The following is a 23560-nucleotide window of genomic DNA, read 5'->3' as shown; positions in this document are numbered from 1 at the left end:
TTTTGTTTCATCCAACCGCCCTCGACCTCCTCCCTACTTGGCGTTTATTACTCTTCTTCTCTGGCAGAGGCCAAACGTGACACTGACACGCATCCTCTAGTGGACTGACGGGTGTATTACACGCTTTGGCGAGATACTGGTCTGCATGACATATAGACACTTGCCATTAAAAGCAGGAATAATTTTTCACTCCCCGCTGTGTTTTTATTACAGGAGACCAATGAAATTGTGGCCATTAAGAAATTCAAGGACAGCGAAGGTAAGAGTGCTCTCGTCTCCAATGAGGAGTCCTCGTCGGAGAACACTTTACTGTCAAGCCGTCCATCCCTTTTATTTCTGTTGGACTGCATCCCATATTCATCACTTCTGTACATGGAAGCTCAGTGTGATTCGGATTTCCTGTCTGTCTTACGTCCATGTAGAAAATGAGGAGGTTAAAGAAACAACGCTACGGGAGCTTAAGATGCTCCGCACCCTCAAGCAGGAGAATATTGTCGAGTTGAAAGAGGCCTTCCGCAGAAGAGGGAAGCTCTATCTCGTTTTTGAGTATGTGGAGAAGGTAAGCTTTCTCTACAGACATGAGGTCTACACCGACTCTTTTGCTGTTCGTCACCTGGCCTGGTGTCATCTTGATTTGTTTTGGTTGTGTTTTTCTTTTTCTCTTTCAGAATATGCTCGAGCTGCTTGAGGAGTTGCCCAACGGTGTGCCGACGGAGAAAGCGCGAAGCTACATCTTCCAGTTAATCAAAGCAATTCACTGGTGCCATAAGCACGACATTGTTCACCGAGGTAAGTTCTATATTTTTTATAACACATTATCAAAACACTGAAAGACCGTGTTAGTGAGGAAGAGAAGAGACCCTCGAAGGCTGGGGATATACAGTACTCGCTATTGAACCACTCGTTCGCGTCACAACAACTGTTTGCATTGTAAACGTCATTGCTCACATACTTGCCTCAGTACTCAGTAGGGATTAATAAAGTAAATACCGACCTACCTACCTACCTACTCCACCGCAGAATCAAGGATCCCAGCAAACACATGACATCATGGAGACGTTCAGATCATTTTCTGTAAAACGTCGGTCAGTCCAGACCCACTTTTGTACATCTGGGGTACGTCCAGGACAGGTTCGATATCGGAACGTCTGAGTTGGATCTTGTTTGGTCATCCACCAGATGCTCCTCAGTGGAGTCATTTGAACTTTTGCAAAGACGTGAAACTGACGTCTTTTGGACGTATCTGTGCTCAATTGGATACCATTAGGACATCTGGATTTGCCTGATGTGAGCAATAAACGTGGCAACAATCGAGGGGGTCACTACTTTCTGAGATTCTTAGATTACAGGGGGACAAAACTCCGTCCACACTCCGTATTTCCAGCAATTTTAACGTAACGTTCCATTTAGTTCTGCAGGTCCGTGACCCTGTTGCATCTCCATACTGCCCCTACACCGCCTTAACGCTCATGTATTTGCATATTGTGTACGTGTTGTGTTCATTTCTGAGGACGCAAGTCTGTCATCGTACGCACGCAAACATGTAATTTAAACAAAGTCTGTCTCCAGCCTTGAGCTCATGCAGCATCCACAAAGTGCAGCATTTATTCTGCTCCATCTGTACATCATTTTAGAAACACCTAGAACTAGTCCTGCATACTTATATTGTAAAATCAAAACATTTTTCTTTAACGACGTGCAGGTTTTAAAGGTTTTCTAATGCATTACAACCTACAGTTATTGTTCACAAGAAGATCTTTTGGTGAATCAGTGGCAGCAGAGCAGGGGACCAGATGGCCCTTGTGAGCTTTTGGCACATTAAGAGCAACAGAGCAGGCATCCAAATGGCCTATAGTATACCCGGGCACACATATGACAATGTTATCAGGGGATTTGGTGGATGCGTTATGGTTTTTCTTTGCAATCTGTGCATTTTTGCTGATAGAATTTGATTTCTCTTATTCTTCAGTTGCTGTTTTTAATGAAGATAAATAATAGTCAGCTCACTGAGACAGATGAACGTGCGGTGGCAGAAATGGATGGTAGTGATGATGTAATGATGATGCCCCCTCACCAGCTCACTCTCCATCTGTGTTCTTCTTCCTCAGACATAAAGCCAGAAAACCTTCTCATCAGCTCAGATGACGTCCTCAAGTTATGTGACTTCGGTGAGCACCTCTATCAAATCCTCACACTCTGAGAAAGGTGGACAGTCAAAGCTGTGATGTAAAAGGAGTATTTTCGACAGCGACTATATTTGGCTGAAACCAGTGCTTCAGGAGTGCAGCAGGCAGGCTTCATCCGGTTATAAAGCTCTGTGTGCATCCCTCTCTGCCGCTGTGCATTCTTCTCTCATCTCAATTAACGAAACGTGTTGGGAAACCAGAGCCTAATCACGCTTTGATTCAGTCTGTCGGCACCACGACAAAACAGGAGGAAACGTAAAAACATTGCATAGCCGCCATCATGCAGGCAATCTGGAGTGAGAGACGGAAGACCTGCTGTTTGCTCTGTGTCAGCCAAAGGCATTGAGAGTACAGACTTAGGCCAAACAGACTCTGCTGTGAAGGTTTACATTTGGGACTGTGTCTTACTGCGCTGGCGTTTACATTGTATGCTGTTTTGATTGTGGGCGATGGCAAGCAGCTTTGAGGAATGACCCAATGGGAAATGAAAAGCTCACACTAAGAGCTGTATAAATGGATCACAAAAGTGAATTTCAGCGTTTTCTTCCTGAAACGCTCAGCAAGACAGCAAGCAGGTAAGCAGACCTGCTTGCTGTCTTGCTGAGAGTTAGATAAGAAGATTGAACCGATGGTCATGTCTGTACGCTAATTATAAAGCGGCAACCAGGAGGTAGCTTCCCAGCACCTCTAAAGCTTCATAAACCTGTTTTTTACATATATATATATATATATATAAATATATATATATATATATATATATTTAGGTGCTACTAGACAGATGTTTTAACATAGATTATAGTGATATTATGTAACTCTTAGCAAGACAGCAAATAAGCCTATTTCCCAAAATGCTGATCTATTCCTTGAAAACTATTCGATAATGATACAGTTTGCCATATTTGTAACTTATTGTTGTTCCTCAGAATTAGAAAAAATATTTTTATCTAAATATTAATGACAGTTATAATGGTTGTTTTATGTACATATGTACTAATTTAGTTCTGGATATATGGTAAACAACGTCCAGGAGTGAAGGGGTAAATACTTTTATTTCTTTTCAGTTGATTAGCTGAACTTTACACACAGAAAACAGGGCAGACCCGCTTCATTTTCCATTTTTATACCTTTGGAACTTCGGTAAATAACATTTGAAATTTTAATTGTTTAATTTAAATGAAAATGTAAGTATAAAGACAACAAATTTAGTTTTTTGGAGTGTTATATTTGATGTATGCGTCTACAAAAGGCCTCATTAGATGAGCTGGTGAAATTGTACTTCAGGATAAATCTTAGAAACAAGAATTTTTTTTCTCTCTTTTAGCGCTGAAACACATTTTGTACTAGCTTTAGCATATACACGCTAAAGCTAGTAGTTTGATTTATTCTATAAAGTGTAACTTTAATCTTGAAATGTCAGTTTATTCTCAACATTTTCATTTTATTCTCTAAATATAAAATAAATACAAAATCGTCTTCTTATTTTTGTTTCTTAAACGTGGCCCTAGTACTTCATCATATTTGAGAGGTAGATGTTTTTTTAAGCTCTGAACAGAGCCAGACTAGCTGTCTATTATATATCTAGTTGTTATAGGTATTTATGCTCGCTAAGCTAACAGCTTCCCTGCTGACGCCTGACTACCTAACATACAGGAATGAGAGGTATTGATCTTCTCATCTATGTCTAGGACACTAACTTTGTAAATTTGCTTTAGGTTTATAAGAAATAATTCAATTTTGTAATAGCTTGTTTAAATAAAGTCTTTATCTCTGGATGTGTGTTCGACAATGTCCTGTGTTAATGTAGCTTCTGTATACTCTTAGCGGTCCGCTGTATTCTCAGAGGGCTCATCATCTCTCCTTTATCAGTGCAGCTTTTACTTAACTCAACTAGTTTGTGACAAACACCTCTGAAGTATAGTAAGCATCCAGAGAGTCACCCGGCTGCTGTCGTTTTTAGATTTCTCATCATGTAGAGCGTATCAAAAAGCTCCTCATTATACGATATTGCTTCCTCTGTCTTCTCTTGCCAGGCTTTGCACGTAATCTCTCTGAGGGGACTGATGCCAATTACACCGAGTATGTGGCCACTAGATGGTACCGCTCTCCAGAGCTCCTCCTTGGGTACACCCGCTATTTTTTTTTTTTTTTTTTTTTTTTTAAGCTTTGCCCAGGAACCTAATCTCTAGACTGTCATACCTTTTTATTAGCTGTTCTTATGCCTGGCTTTCATCAGCATCCTCTTTACACGTGTGGTCCCAGGGCTCCTTACGGGAAGGCCGTGGACATGTGGTCGGTGGGCTGCATCCTGGGAGAGCTGAGTGACGGGCAGCCGCTGTTTCCAGGGGAGAGTGAGATTGACCAGCTCTTTACCATCCAGAAAGTCCTGGGACCTCTGCCACCAGAGCAGATGAAGCTCTTCTATAACAATCCTCGCTTCCACGGGCTCAGGGTAACTCTTTGCCCCCACCCTCGCTGTGCTAGCCCTCCCTCCACGCTGCACTTCTCACTGTATTTCTTCTGTCGTGGATCTTCTCTCTCCTCTTCACTGTCTCTTTCTGCCTCCTCCTCTTTCTCTTCTTCCCTTATTTATTTTCTCTCCCTGCTAAGTCTTTTCACTCTGTGCTTGTTTTCTTTTCTTTCTGTTTTTTTCTGGCTGAGTTTGCTGTGCCGTGACTGATTGGATCACAATGAGTCATCGTGTATCATGTCTCCTGTATGCACTGTGAAGGAAGGCTGTGATAAGTCTTCTGTGGCAGGCTGATGGCGCAACAGACCTTGGTCGTCCTTCCCCTTTCCTCCCTACCCACATCTCAGGACATAATAATTAGTTTGTAAAACTGCCTGACAGAGAAATACCCACTGATTAGACTCCTTCTTTATAATTCAGCTTTTTTTCGTGGGTGTAAAAATGGATTAATTTTGGTAGGAAAATTTCGTAATATAGACGCTGTTTTTTGTTTTTCTTCTGAAATCCAGCTTATTAATACCTATGTTGTTTTTCTATAGTAAAAAGCTCTCTCCTTTAAGACAGGCATATATTTGACAGTGATGTTGATTAAAAAAAACATTGCATGCCTGCAATTGTTAGGACTCACTTAAGGAAAAAGAAAAAAAAATCCACAACATTTCTGCACTCGTAATTTAAATGAGTAAAGAGCCGACAAACTAAACTGATCAGCAGAGAGGACAATAAGCAAAGAGAGCGGTGTTTGATGGAAATATGCAGTCAGACCGGCGAGAAACCACACAAGACTTGTGAGTGAACACAGGATGTTTGATGGTTGCTTTATCCCGTTAGCCTCCTACGGTGTGCTTTCTGTAACACTTGGAAATGTGTGATGTAAAAAGAACAGCTTCTGGACATGCTTTTTTTTTGGGGTGGGGCAAATTCACAATAGTCGGAAGAAAGATTCGATCAAAATGAAATCCCATGCAGCAGTGCTCCGGGTAAACACAATGTAATTTTAGGAGTAGAAGCATCTGAAAAGTAACAGCAGAAGTGGTCATTGTCTTGACTGGCGCCATTTCTGGAGTATTTTACAGGAGCATCATCAGACTTGCATACACACTGTCCACACAACATTAGATAGGATTTATAGATTCCCAGAAGAGTAACTAATATGGTCGCCATCATACAGTAACAGACACCAAGTGATATACTAGTCAAACCAGTCACAACCGACAACATAGAAGATATACACTCGCCGGCCACTTTATTAGGTACACCTTGCTAGTACCGGGTTGGATCCCCTTTTGCCTTCAGAACTGCCTTAATTCTTGGTGTCATAGATTCAACAAGGTGCTGGAAACATTCCTCAGAGACTTTGGTCCATATTGACATGATAGCATCAAGCAGCTGCTGCAGATTTGTCGGCTGCACAGCCATGATGCGAATCTCCCGTTGCACCACATCCCAAAGCTTCTATTGGATGGAGATGTGGTGACTGTGGAGGCTGTTGGAGTCCAGTGAACTCATTGTCACGTTCAAGAAACCAGTTTGAGCTGAATGGAGCTTTGTGACATGGCTGGAAGTATCCATCAGAAGAAGGTCCACTGTGGTCATAAAGGGATGGACACGGTCAGCAACAATACTCAAGTAGGCTGTGGCGTTTAAACGATGCTCAATTGGTACAAAGGGGCCCAAAGTGTGGCAAGAAAATATCCCCCACACATTACACCTCCACCACCAGCCTGAACCACTGATACAAGGCAGGACCCTTGCTTTCAGGTTGTTTACGCCAAATTCTGACCCGACCATCTGAATGTCGCAGCAGAAATCAAGACTCATCAGACCAGGCAACGTTTTTCCAGTCTTCTATTGTCCAATGTTGGTGAGCCCGTGCGAATTGTATCCTCAGTTTCCTGTTGTTAGCTGACAGGAGGCGCCCGGTGGTCTTCTGCTGCTGGAGCCCGTCTGCTTCAAGCATCCACGTGTTGTGCGTTCAGAGACGGTCTTCTGCATAACTCCGTTGTAACGAGAGTTTATTTGAGGTACTGTTGCCTTCATCATCTCGAACCAGTCTGGCCGTTCTCCTCTGACCTCTGGCGTCAACGCGGCATTTTCGCCCAGAGAACTGCTGCTCACTGGATATTTTCTCTTTTTCGGGCCGTTCTCTGTAAACCTAGAGATGGCTGTGCGTGAAAATCCCAGTAGATCAGCAGTTTGTGAAATACTCAGACCAGCCCGTCTGGCACCAACAACCATGCAACGTTCAAAGTCACCTAAATCACCTTTCTCCCTATTGTGATGCTCAGTTTGAACTTCAGCAGGTTGTCTTGACCGTGTCTATATGCCTAAATGCATTGAGTTGCTAACACGTGATTGGCTGAGTAGATATTTGCGTTAACTAGCAATTGAACAGGTGTGCCTAATAAAGTGGCCGGTGACTGTATATTGCCAAAATAGCAGTGACACTAAAATGCAAAGTTTTCCTTTGAAAAAAAACTTGTGATAACATACACAGGTGACATGTGAAAGTTGATTTTTGCACATACATGTGGTTTTTGGAACATTTTCATGGTGTCATGTGAAGGTCATGTTATCATGACCTTCACATGTTATCATATGTTGCAACATGTGTCATAAATGTGATCAAATGATTCCCATGTGGAAAACATGTGGAAAACATGCGAAACTTGTGTTTTTTTCTGTGAAGGCAGGATTTCTTACTCAGGTATCTCAAAAGCCCACTTTAGCCACTATATTGAAATACAGTGTATTTCTATACAATCAATCAATCAATAAATCAAAGGCCAACCATAACTTTTTCATCTTAAAATATGGAATGTGATAACTATCACATCATTTCTCAGCTGTGGTCACAAAAACCTTCAAAATCATTTTGTGGCTCATCGCCGCTTCTTTGATTGGTCACTTATTACGCAGGGAATGACCTTAAAATGAAAGTCATCTTTGGCCATTTCTTTTCTCTGCTGGTCTTGATGAAGTTGTGATCATTCAGTCATTTCTCATGGATATTTCTGACTCTACTAATATCCTCTGCTTTTGTAATACTTTAGTTTCCCGCTGTGAACCACCCCCAAACCCTGGAGCGAAGATACCTGGGAATCATTGGCGGAGCCCTGCTCGACCTGCTGAAGGTGAGGATCCGGCCAAGCTTGATTACTGCTCTCTTTACCTTTCATCAGTTTCTGTTCATTTCTGCTCACAACGTATTATAAAAGCTAGCCTGGCTGTGCCGAGCTTCAGTGTTCTTCTCTGTGAATAACCGTCTGGGTACTCGGCCCGTATTAGTGTTAGCACAGCCATTCTGAAGGGCGGACCAATCAGCGTTCAGTATCGGTGGTTAACCGCGTTTGTCCCACCCCTCCTTCACTGTGATTGGACGGCTGTTGACAATGACGAGGGCAACTCTTGGTGATCGGAAAAAAACACTGAATGCTCAGCGCAGAATAAATACTCAGCACCTCGTCACACTGGTGGCGTTCATTAAAATCAGCTTTTAAAACACACTGTGCTCAGGAAAAGAAAACATTGGTTTCTTGATTAGTTCAAATTAACCAGAGGTATACGCCCAGTAGGAAGACATGTCTGCAAATGATTCTCTATGGAGCATCCCCAGAACCATATATTCACGCAGTGACATTGGGTTCTGTTTCGCACCAGGCTACATAAAAGCACCCTGCAACAATCGCTTTTCATCAAGTACTCATCTGATAATTGCATCATTATCATGGTGTTTACGTCGTGACTGCATGATGCCTCTTCACTGCTTCAGCATCTCTCAGCTCATATCCTGGTTCCAGCACTGCTGTTATTGCTGTGTCTGCACTGTAAACAGGAGCTCCATGTCAAGAATGTGGGTTGTGCTTGTGCACATGCGCTTTTCTGAGCAGATAATGACTCACCGCTAACATAATGTCATCTCAGGGCTGACTTCAGCAAGGACAAGCATCTCTCTCATTACCAAAAAGGCTTTCTTAAGATGAGGTTTAGACGTTAATTTAACAAAATATGTTGACTAATGAAAAGCTGTGAGGCCTGCAGAGTTACTGTCCGTCTTCTGTTGCTGTCCTAAAGACGAGAAGACAAAATGTGGCTGCCACTATAAATTGTAGTTATATAAAAACAAAGCTGCGCTCAGAGTTCACCAACCATCTTATTTCGAGTGCATTCACTCAGGATTCAGCTTTTTATGAGAGTTTTTGGAGACGGGTTATTAGACACATTTATTCGGGGACAAAAAAAGCAAATGTCACAAATCATATTTCACAACATTGTTTGGTGACAGTAAGACATAATTAAATGCAGCAGCAGCCTGACTTTTATCATAATAGCGATGACTCATGATAGCATGACTGTTTCAGTTTGTTTGTGAGTTCTGGATGTTCGAGGTGTTTTGAGGACTCACGGGCTCCCTTTGTGTGTTTGTGCCGTAGAGCCTGCTACTGCTGAACCCGACGGAGCGCTTTCTCACAGAGCAGAGCCTGAACCACCACGCCTTCCAGACCCTGCGGCTGGTGGAGCGGCCCGGCCCACCCACACCTACACCTGTACGCTCCTCCAAGAGAAAACCTCACCACGGGGACAACACTACCCCCAGCAGGTCAGCACTGAGCCAAGAGTTGGTTTAAGCTTCTCAGTGTCTTCTTGTTGTTTAGATACATAAGATAATGTGGTTTTTTTTAATGCAAATGTGACCAGTTGTTTTTAACCACATGGTGACATTTTTGCAGACTGTCTCGTTTGTTTTTGTTTTTACTACAAACAGCACACCGTTTTAGTGGTTTAAAATGCCCTATACTTCAATGTTTTTATCATAATCAAAAATTAAACATATCTTCTATTATAAAATGAATAAGCCGGCATGTTGTTGCCTAAAATGACCACGATAATAGAAATGAGATGCATGGTTTGATAGCTGTTTTTCTAACTAAAACAGGCAACCATTAGACTTCTCCACAATGTTTGAACCATAAAACTAACAGATATATTTCAATCTTTTAAGCACCCTAAATAGTTATTTCAGATATTTAGAAGTCTGGTTTGAGGAACTTTACTATATAAGTCTATCGTCCATTAACCAAACACTTAAGTTTGACTGGGCTGACATTATATGACTATGTAAAAAAAACTACGCATTTAGATTTTGCTAACAAAGCTGAATCATCAGCATACAGGAAAAGCTCACATTTACATACTGTATGTTAGGAAGAATTAGGGTCCTGAAATCGATCCCTGTGCCACAACACATCTGACCATATCTGCCCACTACATATGGTTACTGTGGAATAACTTCAGCTAGTTTTAACAAACACACAGATGCCATATCAATGCGGAATAATACCATGGCGGTCAACTCCCTAACAGAAAAACACGAGCTTCACATGTTTACCGCATGTTACAACATGAAAGAAAATATATTGCATGGGAATCTACGTTACACCATAAAAATGTGACTTGTGTCATGTGATTACGTGAGTTTTTGCACAAATGAAATTCATGTGGTTTTTCTGTAAAGTCAGTATTACGACCTGCCTTCACCTTTGAAATGCGTCCCTAATCCACAGGATGCTATGCTAACACAATGCATGTTGTACACCCAAGTAAAAGACTAGCTAGGACAAAGCCTCAGCAACACGGTGAGAGCGTGCGGTATCTCACTAAGGTTATCAAGAGGGCACCTCCCTTCACCGGTGTTTCGTCTAGTTAGGCCCTCAGCACTCAACGGCAGTCCTGCCGTCCCACAACTACTCCTCTCAATACTCACACCCACCAACCCTGCTCTGCCTGTTTTACACCTAAACTAGTGTGACTTGTGCCGACATATAAGTAGCAAGCTACTTGGTTATCGCAGCCAATGTCCTCCAGTTTATTGTGTAAAATGGACGGTCTGATGCTCAGCGTATTGATCTTTTCCTTTCTCTCTGATTTTGCTCAGGAGCCACGGGGGAAAGAGCTCAGGAGGCCACCGCTCCAGCAGCAGAGAGTGCTCCAGCTTACCCCGACACGAAGACCTGCACCCGAACGACGGCTTTCTCAACGGCAACATGTCTGCAGCCATCAACCTCAGCCCCACCCTGCATCCGAAAAACTACCAGCCGCAGATCTTCAACCACTCCACCTCCTGCAACATGGACCTGGCCAGCAGCAACCTGCCTCATCTGCTCGGATCAGGTGATGCCAAGAGCAAAGGCGACTTCGACATGAACTTGGGGTCCAAGATATCCGACGGCCCCGGAGCCAAGTACCTCAAATCCAACTTCCGCTCCCAGCAGAACCGCCACTCTTTTGTGGAAGGGAAGACCAACACACTTCAATCAGGGGACAAACACAGTCGACACAGCTACATGGAGTCCCACAGCTCCACGCCCTCCTCCTCCAAGTTTGCCTACCTGAACTTGTCCAAGAGCTACGGCACGCTTAGCGATGCCAAGTCAGTAGGGAACCTAAATGATGTACATCTTTATGCAGACGAGCCTACATCTCGCTACTTTCCCTCCAGCTGCCTCGACCTCACAGCTCCGAGCAGCCCGTCAGCCCGCCGAGTGGAAAGACTGGGACCCGGCGCAGCTGGACGAGGAAGCATGCGCTCAGAAAGAGAGAGCAACACGCTGGACTCGTCCTACAGGCGCTCCTCCACCCGCCATAAGACCTCAGAGGAGGCCAAGTCACCAGACGCCCTGGATCCTGGGGACGGTGGCGTCGAAAGGAGCCACGGTCACTCTCTGTCCGCCCCACATGACCCTGTGTCTTACGGTCAAGGATACACCAGCCCCTTCTCCTCCCAGCAGCGGCCGCACCGCCACTCCATGTACGTGCGGAGGGATCACCAGAGGACACACGGGGCGGACGAGGGGCTTTCGGTCGGGCAGGGAATGCCCACCAGAGCCAGCAGCCTCCAGCTCCTGTCGCCACAGCTGCAGCACCGCACGCTGCCCCGTCACTCTGGGGGCTCGTCCAGAGAAGAAGACATGAGCAGGGTCAGTCATCCACCCACGTCGAAGCTCTCCAACCTGAAGGAAAGCCTTCAGGATCTAATCATATCAGATGCCTCCATCAGGTTGTGTTGGATAACGCTGCCTCAGTCTCAGTTTGTCCAACAATGCAGCCAGGATTTATTCTGGTGGCGTCTGAAAATATAATGATGTGTGTTTAGGTTTTCAGCCCGGGTTTGTAACGAAGTGAAAAGGCAGAATTAACATTACTGCAGCTTCTTCTATGAACATGCGCTAAGAGTGGTGTACGGCGATTTGTGCTACCTGCTCATTTATATATACTGTATATGCACACACAGTATATAGGCTGTGTGTGTAGTTGTATGTATGTGCTGCAATGCTGAGCTCACTTCATGCTTCATCATTTCTCCATTAACAGAGTGAACAGGCACCCACCGAGGTCACCCACAGCAGACCCCCAATAAGGGACTCCACCAGGGACAACAGCGCATCTTTTCACACACAGCGGCAAAAAAGCGAGGTCCGACATTCTGCCTGCACCCACCATTCCCCACCCACATCCAGTCTTCCCAGAGTGCGGATGTGGGTGGATACTGCTGTCATGAACTGCTCTCTCTTTCTCTGTCTCTCTGCATCAGATGCCTCTTCATTTTCTCTTGTGTGCTTTGCTTCCCTCTAATGTGATTACTTATGATAGCACGGTCGAGCTTGTCATCACGGCACATTTCAGTTTGATTCTGGGATACATTTATAGCCTCTACAGATTTTTATTTTTTATTATAACGACCACTCGTAAATCAATACGCCCCCGTTTCTCTCTGTTTCTTTCAAGTAAATAAAGGTAGACAGGCATGCAAAGCAGTTAACCTCTCAGGTTTGTATATGATTAGTTCTTCTGTTGTGACTCAGGTTGGCTTATATCATGACCAGCAAGCAGAAGATGGGGGCTCTTCCAAAGAGAACCGCAACATCTACAGTGAATCCATGCCCAGGCGGGTGGGCAGCTTCTACAGAGGTTGGTTTAGTCAGTGTGTGATATCTCTGGCTTCCTGGCTTTCACTGCACTGTTTAAGTCAAGACTTCATTTCAGATTTAATCAAGAAACCTCACGGAAGTTTACTGTAAATGAAAAAAAAGTATTTTAGGTTTATGTCCTGCTCAATTTACTACGAGAAGAAACATGATTATGGTGTCTTTCAATCCATGATATATATATTTTTTAAATGTGTGTACCAAAAAAAAAGAGACATTTCACTCCAAATCAAAAAGGTTTCCTTGTCGTTTTGCGAGAGTCAAAGTCAGGGGATCACCAAAGGACTACAAATAAATGTAATTTCATTACAACCCAGAGAATAGTCGGGACATTTTAGTCTGGAACAAAGTGCCATCTTGACAGACACACTTCTAGCATTGCTGAAAAGTGTGAGTGACACAGTGACATGTACTGATTGAGATATTTTACAGTTAAAAAACTAATTTGTTAGCGTTCTCTAGTGTACAAACTATGTAAAAAGAGACCATGTAAATTTACTCAAAAAGTTACTGTAAAAATGTTCGTTGTTACTTCATGATTTATAGCCAATAAAAAATTGCACCTACAATATGATGATATCTGAAAATATGTTAGCGGAGCCCGATGGCATAAGATCTGGTTTGTAGCAAAACGAGTCCGTCAGTTCTCATTAGTTCTCATCGTTCTCTCAGCATCACGGATGTAAAGGATCCCTGTGAGGTTTTGGTGTAGAGTTGCTGTCTGCCTCAGTTTTTCACGTCACCAAAAGGGGGCAGCACAACTGAGAACTTTAAAATATACATATAGTAGCTTTAATGTAAAAACAAAACCTTTTGGTTCTGGATTTTTTTTTTTTTTCCAGTAGTCAGCAGCAAATAAATATTGTCTTGTTTTTATTAATGTTAAAAATGTTGTTTATTCAGTATATACCTTATACATTACGAACATATTACTTACAAAACATTAGATTTTTCTTGGTTACAGTTCCCAGTCTTGTCTGACATAAATTATAACTGATGATGCTTTTGAATAAATGTGAGCTTGTGGGTTATGACCCAATACAATTGCTACGATTTGTTTACTGTATATCTCTGCTTATCAACGGTGAATGAAGCTATTTGTTGTGTTTGTTGAACAGTCCCGTCTCCTCGGCCGGACAACTCCTTCCATGACAGCCGGGGTCAGAGCCGGGGCTCTGGCATGTCCGGGGACGGCAGCGGTTTGACAAATCACTCCAAACGTCAGCCGGCGTTCGACCCCTGGTAATTATATCTTCTAACCACAACCAAAAATAGCGTACTTTGTTCACCGAAGAACATCTCTCTGAGGCTCAGCTACCTTGATGACGATACTAATTTGTTCGCTCTCTGTTGCTGTTGTTGAAACAATTTCCTGTCAAATTTAATTTCACACTGGCCTCGTGAAAACTTTTTAGCTGGGACATCGTGCTCAGTGCTGGGTTTTATTTTCAGGACTGGCCCAGATACAGTGGTGTTGAATGCCTCTGAGCCATCCAAAGAAAAGGAGAAGCAGGGTTTCTTCAGAGCAATAAAGAAGAAAAAGAAAAAATCCCAAATGGTGAGTTGTGTGTTAAGAACATCTGAGGACGTCTGGATGTCTGTCTACATGCAGTAGCTCCTCCGCTGCTTCTCAAATGTTTAATCTTTTGCCTTATTGTCAACCTTGAGAGAAATTTAAAACCATTTGTTGTTGTTGTTGTTGTTGTTGTTGTTGTTGCTATTGCTACTACCGTGTGCATCATGTTTACCTGTGCCACCAGTCATGTGCCTCTATATTACAGATGGAAGTCCCTGAAGGAAGGCCTCCTGTCATCAAGAAATGTCTTTTCCCTCTGTTTAGCCCAAAGAATAACATAAAGCATAGCTCCTCTGTGAGAGTCCTCCCTGTAGTGTCCTCTCCCATGGTACATGCCGTTTTACACTATCCTACTCACCTCCTGCCTCCGTGTCACACATCTAACATCGCATGCATTAACACCGTTAATCAGCACTCTTTTGTTGTGTCATCTTAAGCCTGGTTTCTTTGATGATTTTATGATGGAAGTAATTTGTGTTTGAGATTGAATTGCTAACACAAACCAGCCAGATCCATCTACAGTTTCAGTACAACTCTTAAATACAGTGAAGCAACACCTACCAGGCTATAAAGTTCCTATTTTCAACCTTTAAATAACAGATCTTTCATTGGCTTTTACTCCTGGATGTTTTAGATGAAAGAAAATCTTCGTCATTTAAAAGACTATCCAGATAAATGGATGGATCTGCGTGGCATTTTTGTGTTTGGTCCATCTGATTGTGATCAGTGGCCAGTGATTTCAGCCACAGCCCTCTAACAGCATGTCTCTGGTTGAGCTGAGTACGAGCGAGAGCGCTCCGGCTTCGGTTGAAGCAGACGAGATTTTAGCGAGTCTGTGAGCCTGGTTACGCTCACACGAAGCTTTACTGCTTACTGACGTCACACAGAAGCATTTGATCAACTGTGTATCTAAACCCACGACTTGATAACAGAGTATAGACGAGGGAGGGATGGAGAAGAGGTACAGAAATATTTGCTGAATATGAACGAGACCACATTTTGACATGTTAAACTGACTGCCGTCTCAGTGGCAGCAAAGGTTCAGCATGAAACAGGTGTTTGAGACGCTTTCTTCCCTTCACATTTCTATTTATAAATGACCGTTTGTTCAGAGTCTGGGGAAGGAGGGAGGGCATCACTGCTGATGACAGAGCACATATAAACGCAATCTGTACAGGAGAAATAAGGCAGTCAGACTGAGCTGGTGGAAAATCGTTTGCATGAACGGTAGACGGTTTGAAAATATTAAAACCTTTTTAAAACCTTTATAGAAGGAGTCGTCTCTTCTCTTCCTCAGATCAGCAGATGCTCGGGGGTTTTCTTCAGATGCATGTCATGTTCTTTTTAGTTTTTCTGACTTCACTGCACTTGAAACAAATCAATACAAAAGTATTACCTAAATAATATTTACATCTTTGATGAATGCACCAATGTAAAGGACAACATGAAGCACACAAACGTGTTTTCTGAAGCATATTTTAAGGTTTTGGTTGGACTCTGTTAAACTGATGAAAACCTGCAATGGAAAAAAAAATCTGAAAAAACAATAATTCTTCACATTTTGTGTTTCTTTTTGTCCTTAACATTATGCGAACCTATCTTTATTTCAAGTTTGAGAATTGTCAGTTGAGACGGGTTGAATTACACCTGCGTGTTTCTGTGTGACAGGTTCCCAGTGAAGGAGTGGATACAGTCATCCAGAAGGCCTCCAGGTCCTCGGGTCACCAGAGCAGCCGCCACAGGACCCGTGACAAGAGCAGAGACCGGGACCAAGACCGAGACAAGGACTGGCCACCTGAGAAGCTGTCCGATTCACATTCCCCAGTGAGTCCCATGTAGAAAACCATTTTCCTGATGCGTGTTGTTTTGAAATGTTTGATTTAAGTATGTTGATTACCTGTCTCGTGTCTTGCAGAGTCAGCCACTGAAGTCACTGCGCAAGCTCCTGCACCTTTCCTCCTCATCCTCCAACCAGACCGCGCCCTCTGACATGCGCTACCAGCCGCTGCCTAATTCAGCCTCCGCTCAAGGTGGTTTCACTGAGAGCCGGGGTCTCTCAGGGGTCAGCACGCCCCAGCTCAAGAGCCGACAGGCGGCGTACCCGCTGCCCGGACAGCTGGACTCCGGCTGGCACTCGTCCGCCCTGGGCCGCCCCGAGGGCAACCCCTACCCGGAGCAGATGAGCATCAAGGGAGGCCAGAACGGGCACGGCTTCGGACGCCCGTCCAGATCCCGAATGCCAAACCTCAATGACCTGAAAGAGACGGCTCTGTGATCTCAGTCACATCTCACATCCACGTCAGACTTCTCCGTTACCCCTCTGTGGCTCCTACACCTCCGTTGTATGACAGCACACCTGCTAAACACACACACACACACACACACACACACACACACACACACACACACACACACACACACACACACACACACACACACACACACACACACACACACACACACACACACACAAATACCAAACCTTCAGTTTTACACACTGCTTGCAAACAGGCCAGAAGCCTTTTTTTGTCTTAATTTTTTTAAAGCTTCCATGTTTGATAGACTTTATATTACTACGTATGTAATTCTGATTATAATTTGTATTATAAAATAAATATATTACAAATTAAATATATATAAATGGATAGATAAACTGTAGATTTTAAGTGTAAGTATTTTTGTTTCTATTAAATATAGAAATATAGTACATTTTACTGCGTAGTATTTCCTTAAAACTAATCTAAGGCATTCTAAACAAATCAAGTTTTATCAGTTGTTTGAATAGAGATTGGTAACGTCAGTAACTTGTGTTCATCTCACCCAGGATTGTAAACTCTGTCCAAGACATCTCGCCCTTGGATGTGCTCTGTCATGCTGGTTACAGATGCTCAAATGTGCAACTACGAGTCAGTGCAGTCTTGTTCTTAAACTATAGCTGTAGTATGTGCAGTTCCTCTGAGTGGGCACTGACAATCTCAAGGCTTAGATCTGATCACGCTGCTGTTTTTAAGGGTAGTTTTTAATGTCTTTATGAAATGCAGCCATTTTAGAAACTTTGGTGCCATAAACTAACAGAAAGCCTGACCTACATCGCCCTCTGTGGGAGATAACAAAGCACTGCAGTTACTGTACTCTGAGATTACCACGCACTAACATGTAGGCACTGACTGCTCATGCGCTATATGTGTAAATTATCATTTGCATATTATAAACCAGTATTATACAGTTAAAACTACAATTTACCCTTCAATCACGTCAAATAGAACAAACCTTATAATTAGTTTTAAAAATCAGTAAAAAAATATCTTCTGAAATATGTATCTATGTAAAAGTGCTATAACAAATACCCTTATGGATTAATTTTATTCTCTTCTAACATTGATACTCTGCACTGCGCTGAGGGAACTTCAAGGATCCAGTTAATGACGAGGGACATCTGCAGCTGATATGAAGGATGTGCTTCTCTGATAACTCCCCTCACTAACAGGATTCAAGGAAGTCTATTTGTTGCTCATTTTATACTTAAATATTTCACGAGCAACTTCCAAGTGGGTTCTGCTGGTTTCATCAGTTAAAGATATACGTCCAAAACACGATATGAAGTTTAACTGCTGTGAAAAATTAATATATAAACCGTAAATGTTTTTTAGGGAGGTGATTTTTACAGCAGCTAGAGGAACACAAAAGCCATTCTGGATATGTTGGTGCAATGGCTCCCAACTATTTACGCCTGACGTACTGTCACCGCCCTCTGAGATGAACTCAAGCACCCCTTTAATAACACCACCTGTCAGCTTCATCTGAGTACACTACTTATTATCTGAGTGCATATTATTCCAGCAGTTTTCCATACAGTTGTCAATGTTTCGGGCATTTTGGTTCATGTTTGCAGTTGTAATGCTTCCACTTTGAGCAGCACCAGGGCATGTCAACCATTTATCCAGTTCTTTTAAATAACTGTTTGAGCCCTTTATTTAATACTTTTAGCTGCTTGGACCATTTCATTTTTTCTGTTACTTTTAGCAAACTATTTCAACCATACTTTTAGACATGTGGAATTCTTTCAGCAACCATCTATTGCTTTTAGCTAACTATTGCAACCATTTATTTATCCATTACATTTCACTAACTTTTCTACCATTTATACATACTTTTTGCTGTTTTATTACTTATCCATCACCTATAGGTAACTAATTTAGCCATGTAAAATTCTTTTAGCCTACATTTAGCTATTTCGGACATTTTCCCACATTGTTTCAACTCTTTTTCCGTTTCTCTTTGCTTCGTCACTATTTATGAATTAATTTTATGTTGGCTAACTGTTTTAACTATTTGTCCACTTCATTTGGCCTTTTTTGCTGTTTGTCGTGCGGCTCTTCTAGACTTGATTTCAAACCGAATGGATACAATTCGGAGGAGACTAAAAGTTCACAGAAACACACAACTAATGTTATTACCACTGACATTACTCATATTGTAATATGTATGTTTTCAAAGGAGTACAGCTCCATTATCTTCTCTCCATGTTCCTCCGCCTCAGGCTCCACCTACCCTGGTCGGGAATCACTGCTCTACTGTAATTTTTAGCTGATTGCACACACTGAACCACTTGGGACGAGCTTTTAGAAAAAAATGGAAACACAGTGGAGGCAGAAGCTGCACTGTAACACTGTTCTCTGTCGGAAATCAAGTGCCATAAGAGAGTAGCTTGGCAGAAATAAACCCTAAACCTTTTTAATGTTGCACTTTGAAGAGACTGTGTGGCTCAGCAATATTGTTCTGACTCTGTAAATTCTTCCTCACTTCATGTTCATCATGTGCTCAGTGTGTGAGGACTGAAACACGAAGCCCGCCGGCTCCACCTGTAACACACTGAGTCCAGACATAAGCGTACCGTACTGCGTGTTGTGCCCTGTAAGGACTGTGCACACTCTGTACTTGACACAATACATTTCTCTCTTTGGATTATTGTTTTGCTGAAGGAGCACCGTGTATTATATTAATACTGATGTGTGACTACTTGTTTGGTAATATTTATAACAGAAGATGTTTATCAACTGTTTAAATGAAATCTAGTATTAAGTTTGTGCTTTTATTACAGACACAAATTAGTAGCATAGTCAATGTTTATCTGCTTTTTTTTCAACAGAGCATTTACATGAGAAAATAAACCCACAAATGAATGCTTAGTGATTTTAGAATATTCATGTTTACATATGTAACAGTGAAATTCAAATAAAACAAGCCAATTTAATTTGACTCTTCGTCCGTCGAATCTGTTTTATGTCCTTGAAGTAGTGTTTAAAGAGAGTTTATGAGCAAGTAATCCAATTTTTTTTTACACTCTTTTAGCTTTATTGAAGGTCAGAAAATTTGCATTTTGAACTGGAAGGTTTCCGATTTGTATTTACACATTTGTGTTAACACACTGAACTTTTGCAGATTTTGAAACAGATCAATATTACATCAAAGGACATCAAATATGCCCACCTGCCCAGACTTTTATTGCTTTGAGTTTCACTAAAGAATTAAGGACAGACTTGTTCAAGAAATAAAGGTCATATCAAAGTAACATAATGCATCTTTCAGTGCTGGACCAGTGTTCTCCTTTTGGCATGTGACAGGTTGGCAGGGGAAGGATGAACAAGGAGTAAAAAGCAGGCGGAGAACACTTCAGGAACATTTGTTCATGCACATCAGCAGCTCCATCCTCATGGCGATGCGGGTGTGCCAGCCCAGCGGCAGCAGGCGGATGTAGCGGGCCACAATAGGAGGGCGCAGCAGGTTTTGCACCGTGGAAGAACGATCAGAGTTTCCATAGAAGACCTGAAGAGAAGGAAGTAAACATCTTAGTGCATCATTTGAATTCTGCGTTTCCACACATTCATTCTTCTGGGATACAACTAATTAGGAAAACATTGCAAAGTAAAAACCCTGCTGCAGGCAACTTGATGAAGTGAAAACATATTTCAACATACTGGAAAAGCCACTCTGCCTTTCATCTTATCAATTATTCATACTGAAACAATTCAAAAAAGTAAAACAAAATGTGATATACGAAGGAACTTGACTCTGAAATGTTCCATCAGAGAAACTGATGAACAGAATCACTTTAAAGTGCTGAAATCACTCTGAACAGATACTGCCAATACATTTGATAGGCAAACCAAAAAATGATGGAGTCCCAAAGAGTCCAATATTAAATTGATAAATAATAATGTGTAAAAATAAACCAATACATTTTTTTTTAATGTTAAAAACATGATGTATTGAAACAAAATGTGGATTTCATCATTTTTCTTTCCATAATAAATTGCTTACAATTTTAAGCAAATAAATGATTGTTTTTACGTGTTGATTCAAAAATATGGTTTATTTCATAAAGTATTTTCACATGAATATCATGTTACTGTATACTATATACTATATTACTTCAGAAAAATACAGAAACATTTCAAAGCAAGGGGTCCGATGTTTTAATATTTTTAAGAATTTCTTTTTTTCACACAGTTGCTGCTCTATTTAGACACGTTACATATTTTGTATGCTGTTTTTTTTTTCTCAATGTACTGTTTGTATATTTTATTATAATGTTGAACTCTTAGGGCCTTCATAAAAATACTATCCCATGCACATTATCCATTTTAAGTTAAACCAAAATGCTTGCAGGAAAAATATATAAGCATCTAGAGGAGGTTGTACTCAGAAGTTAGTTAGTGTTGGCACAAAAATCGAGGGGTGATCATTCCATACATTTTTACATATACAATCTTGTTAGAGGAATATTCCCCTCATTAACAGACATTTCAGAGGGAATGTGTGAAAATAATCTTGAACAGGCTGAGTTCAAAGTCAGTGTTTCCAATGGGAGACAAGCTGCTGTTATCAGAAAACCAGGAGCGAAGTGAGTCACTGAGAGGTTTGTGGGAGTTATTATTAGGAAAAAGTCGTGATGAGTGTCATACTGGTAAATCTTGGATTTTGTGAACCTACCCTATTGTTTCCTGTCTGGTCTTTGTAATAGATCCAGTTGAGGGTCTCCACAGTGCGGTATTGGATGCTGTATTTAGTAATCCACTCATCAGCATCACAGCGGCCCTGGGTGAGGATGCCAGACACCACACCCACCTCCTTCAGGTCAATCTGGATCCACTGGTACTGGTCGTTGAACTTGGACAGCCATGCACACCTAACAAAACATCACATATGTTGTGTTTTTTTTTTTTTTTTTTTTTGCAGAATGTGCAGTATATGACATGAGAGGAGCAAGGCTTGGCACCGTGACTCACCCAAAGCCCTGGTTGTTAAGGCGAGCCTTGTTGGAGATCCAGGAGGAGTACCAGCCGCTGTACTGGTCCTGATTGGAGCAGCTGATCTGGTCTATGGTCACGGATCCAGATTCGAAGCCCAGGGCTCTGTGGTATGGGCATTCTGAGGAGGCATTGTATTTTTTAAATTAAAATTAAAAAGAAAAGAATCTCTTCATTTGAAACTGTAACTGGACACCTTTTTGTGTTAAACATTTGCATTAAATCATCCTGCTGATATAAAAAATTAGAAGTCATTTTCAGACTAATTGCACAGAGCAACATTCACTTTGCTCGACACTGTGACGTTGTTCTCTTATTCCGCTCAACTCTCCAGCTTGTGATGCTCGGGCTTACAGTGAGATTTTATACTCAGAAGGCTTTCGTGAGAAGGTGGAAGAAGATGATCGGGGCATCATCTGATGTGTGCTGCCTTGCCCAGTATCACGCTATTAGGTGAAGGACACACCCTATTTTGGGCTCCCTAATCTGCTCATCACATTCCTGCACAGGTAATGAGATTATCTAAACAGCATTTGTCGTTCCAGGCTTCATCTTCTTCTTCTTCCTCACAGTTGTTCATTTCTCAACCTCAAACTGTCAATGCAAGCCCCTTTCATCTTACAGTAGGCAGTCCGTTCAAAGAGTGCGTACGAGGACACAGCCAGCTATCATGAGCTGTGTGATCCATCACACTGTCTGGAGCCCTACGTGTGCCCAAAAATCAACAGGATACAACTCTGCTCAGCATTAATCTTCAGGTGTGTGATGTTCCCCAGCATATCATTGTCCTTCAGTTAAAGTGTGTCCCATTCATCACTTTTGTTCTGGCCTGATAAATAAAGGACATCCAACAACCTTTCAGGTGAAATATACAGGGCCCTACAAGTGAGTCCAGGTCAGGTGACCCCAGTGGAGGTCTCACCTGGCATGCAGTTCAGTGATTGACCCTGAGGTGGCGGCGGTGGCAGTAAGGTCGGCGGGACAGCTTGGATGACAGCAGGGGTTCGTGTAGATGATTCGGCAGATTCACAGTCACAGGTGCAGGCTTGGATGTTCTGCGTCCATGTCTCGATCACCTGCTGGTCCTCCTCCTGCAGCTCCTCCTCCTGGACAACCTCCTCCTCCTGAGGAGCACACGGTGGAGGACTGAGTCTGAGGTTTGTTCTCGAGACAGTTTAGAATCACATTTCAGACTTCTTTTAGGTGCTGTCTTACCTCCTGCGGGTGAACAGTGATCAGGGCTACACCCCATCAATAGAAGCATGAAATGTAAAAGCAGTAAAAGCAATAAAATGTGCAGCCCCCAAAAAACAAATTTCACAGAAAGAAGAAAACATTAAAGAAGCTGAACAAACCTTGTGAGAAATAAACTTTAACAATAACAATAAACTAAACAAATTGTTGGCAGGTTTTTGCATGACATTAACAAACACTTCTAATCTCTATTCAGCATGATTCATGTCTCCAGAAAAATCCTGCACCTGTGTAATACTGGGAGAAAAAAAAACATTTTGCACAATCACAAAGAATTGCTTATTGGCCCCTTTAGCATAAAACTTGGTTAGTTTCATTTGATTGCAGCAACATTTCTGTGCAGTACCTCCATTACTGTGTACTTATGTAATCATTGGCACACTCACAGAAAGATACAAAGACTTACCCAGAGCTGTGAGTATATTCCTGATTTTTTTAAAGGTAGGTTCAGTTAGTAAAATCCTTCATGGAGGAGCCCAATGACTTACCCTGAGATAGAAGCAGGAGGAACAGCACAGCAGCACGACGAGAAGTGACCTCCATCTTCCTCTTCAGCTGTGCTGGAATGAGATGTGTGTGATACCCAATGCTAGTGGATAGGATTACTGTAATCCACAGACCTGTGATGGCCTTATCTAAGACTCTTTATTGGCCTTTACACACCGCATTCAGGCTGCTCTATTGTACTGCACCTGTAGGCAACTGAATAACACCTTCTCATACATCAAGAGTGAGTGCCATTCTTGGTGGCAGCGGTGTCCTGTGATAAGTGACCTCCCACT

The 23560-nt window shown here is 42.2% G+C and overlaps 2 protein-coding genes across 4 annotated transcripts; one reads left to right on the top strand and one right to left on the bottom strand.

The window, feature by feature from the left end:
- The first annotated feature begins 216 nt into the window (after nt 1-216).
- LOC138624168 (cyclin-dependent kinase-like 5) lies at nt 217-19473 on the top strand. Of its 3 annotated transcripts, XM_069704147.1 has the most exons (16): nt 217-259; nt 423-559; nt 669-789; nt 2109-2168; nt 4217-4307; nt 4446-4635; nt 7707-7787; nt 9087-9253; nt 10589-11630; nt 12025-12126; nt 12516-12621; nt 13757-13880; nt 14091-14196; nt 14420-14542; nt 15883-16038; nt 16130-19473. In XM_069704147.1, the coding sequence occupies exons 2-16, from the start codon at nt 464-466 to the stop codon at nt 16487-16489; spliced, it is 2925 nt and encodes a 974-aa protein (XP_069560248.1). In that variant the 5' UTR covers nt 217-259; nt 423-463; the 3' UTR covers nt 16490-19473. The 3 variants fall into 3 exon arrangements, with proteins under 3 accessions (XP_069560248.1, XP_069560251.1, XP_069560247.1); XM_069704150.1 differs by lacking the exon at nt 14420-14542; XM_069704146.1 differs by lacking the exon at nt 12025-12126 and having other exon boundaries at nt 218-259.
- A 414-nt stretch (nt 19474-19887) lies between these two features.
- LOC138624165 (retinoschisin-like) lies at nt 19888-23321 on the bottom strand. Its single transcript, XM_069704139.1, has 6 exons — nt 23267-23321; nt 22740-22765; nt 22447-22648; nt 21504-21645; nt 21208-21403; nt 19888-20040 (listed from the first exon to the last, which is right to left on the bottom strand). Exons 1-6 carry the CDS (start codon nt 23319-23321, stop codon nt 19888-19890), a joined length of 774 nt encoding a protein of 257 aa, XP_069560240.1.
- Nucleotides 23322-23560: the final 239 nt, after the last annotated feature.

Source organism: Brachyistius frenatus, unplaced genomic scaffold (assembly GCF_029030835.1).
Source record: "Brachyistius frenatus isolate BFR_SWC_R1_liver_20210118 unplaced genomic scaffold, ASM2903083v1 Contig_49, whole genome shotgun sequence".
In the NCBI taxonomy this organism is placed as follows: domain Eukaryota; kingdom Metazoa; phylum Chordata; class Actinopteri; family Embiotocidae; genus Brachyistius; species Brachyistius frenatus.
This window is presented reverse-complemented; position numbering and strand designations above follow the sequence as displayed.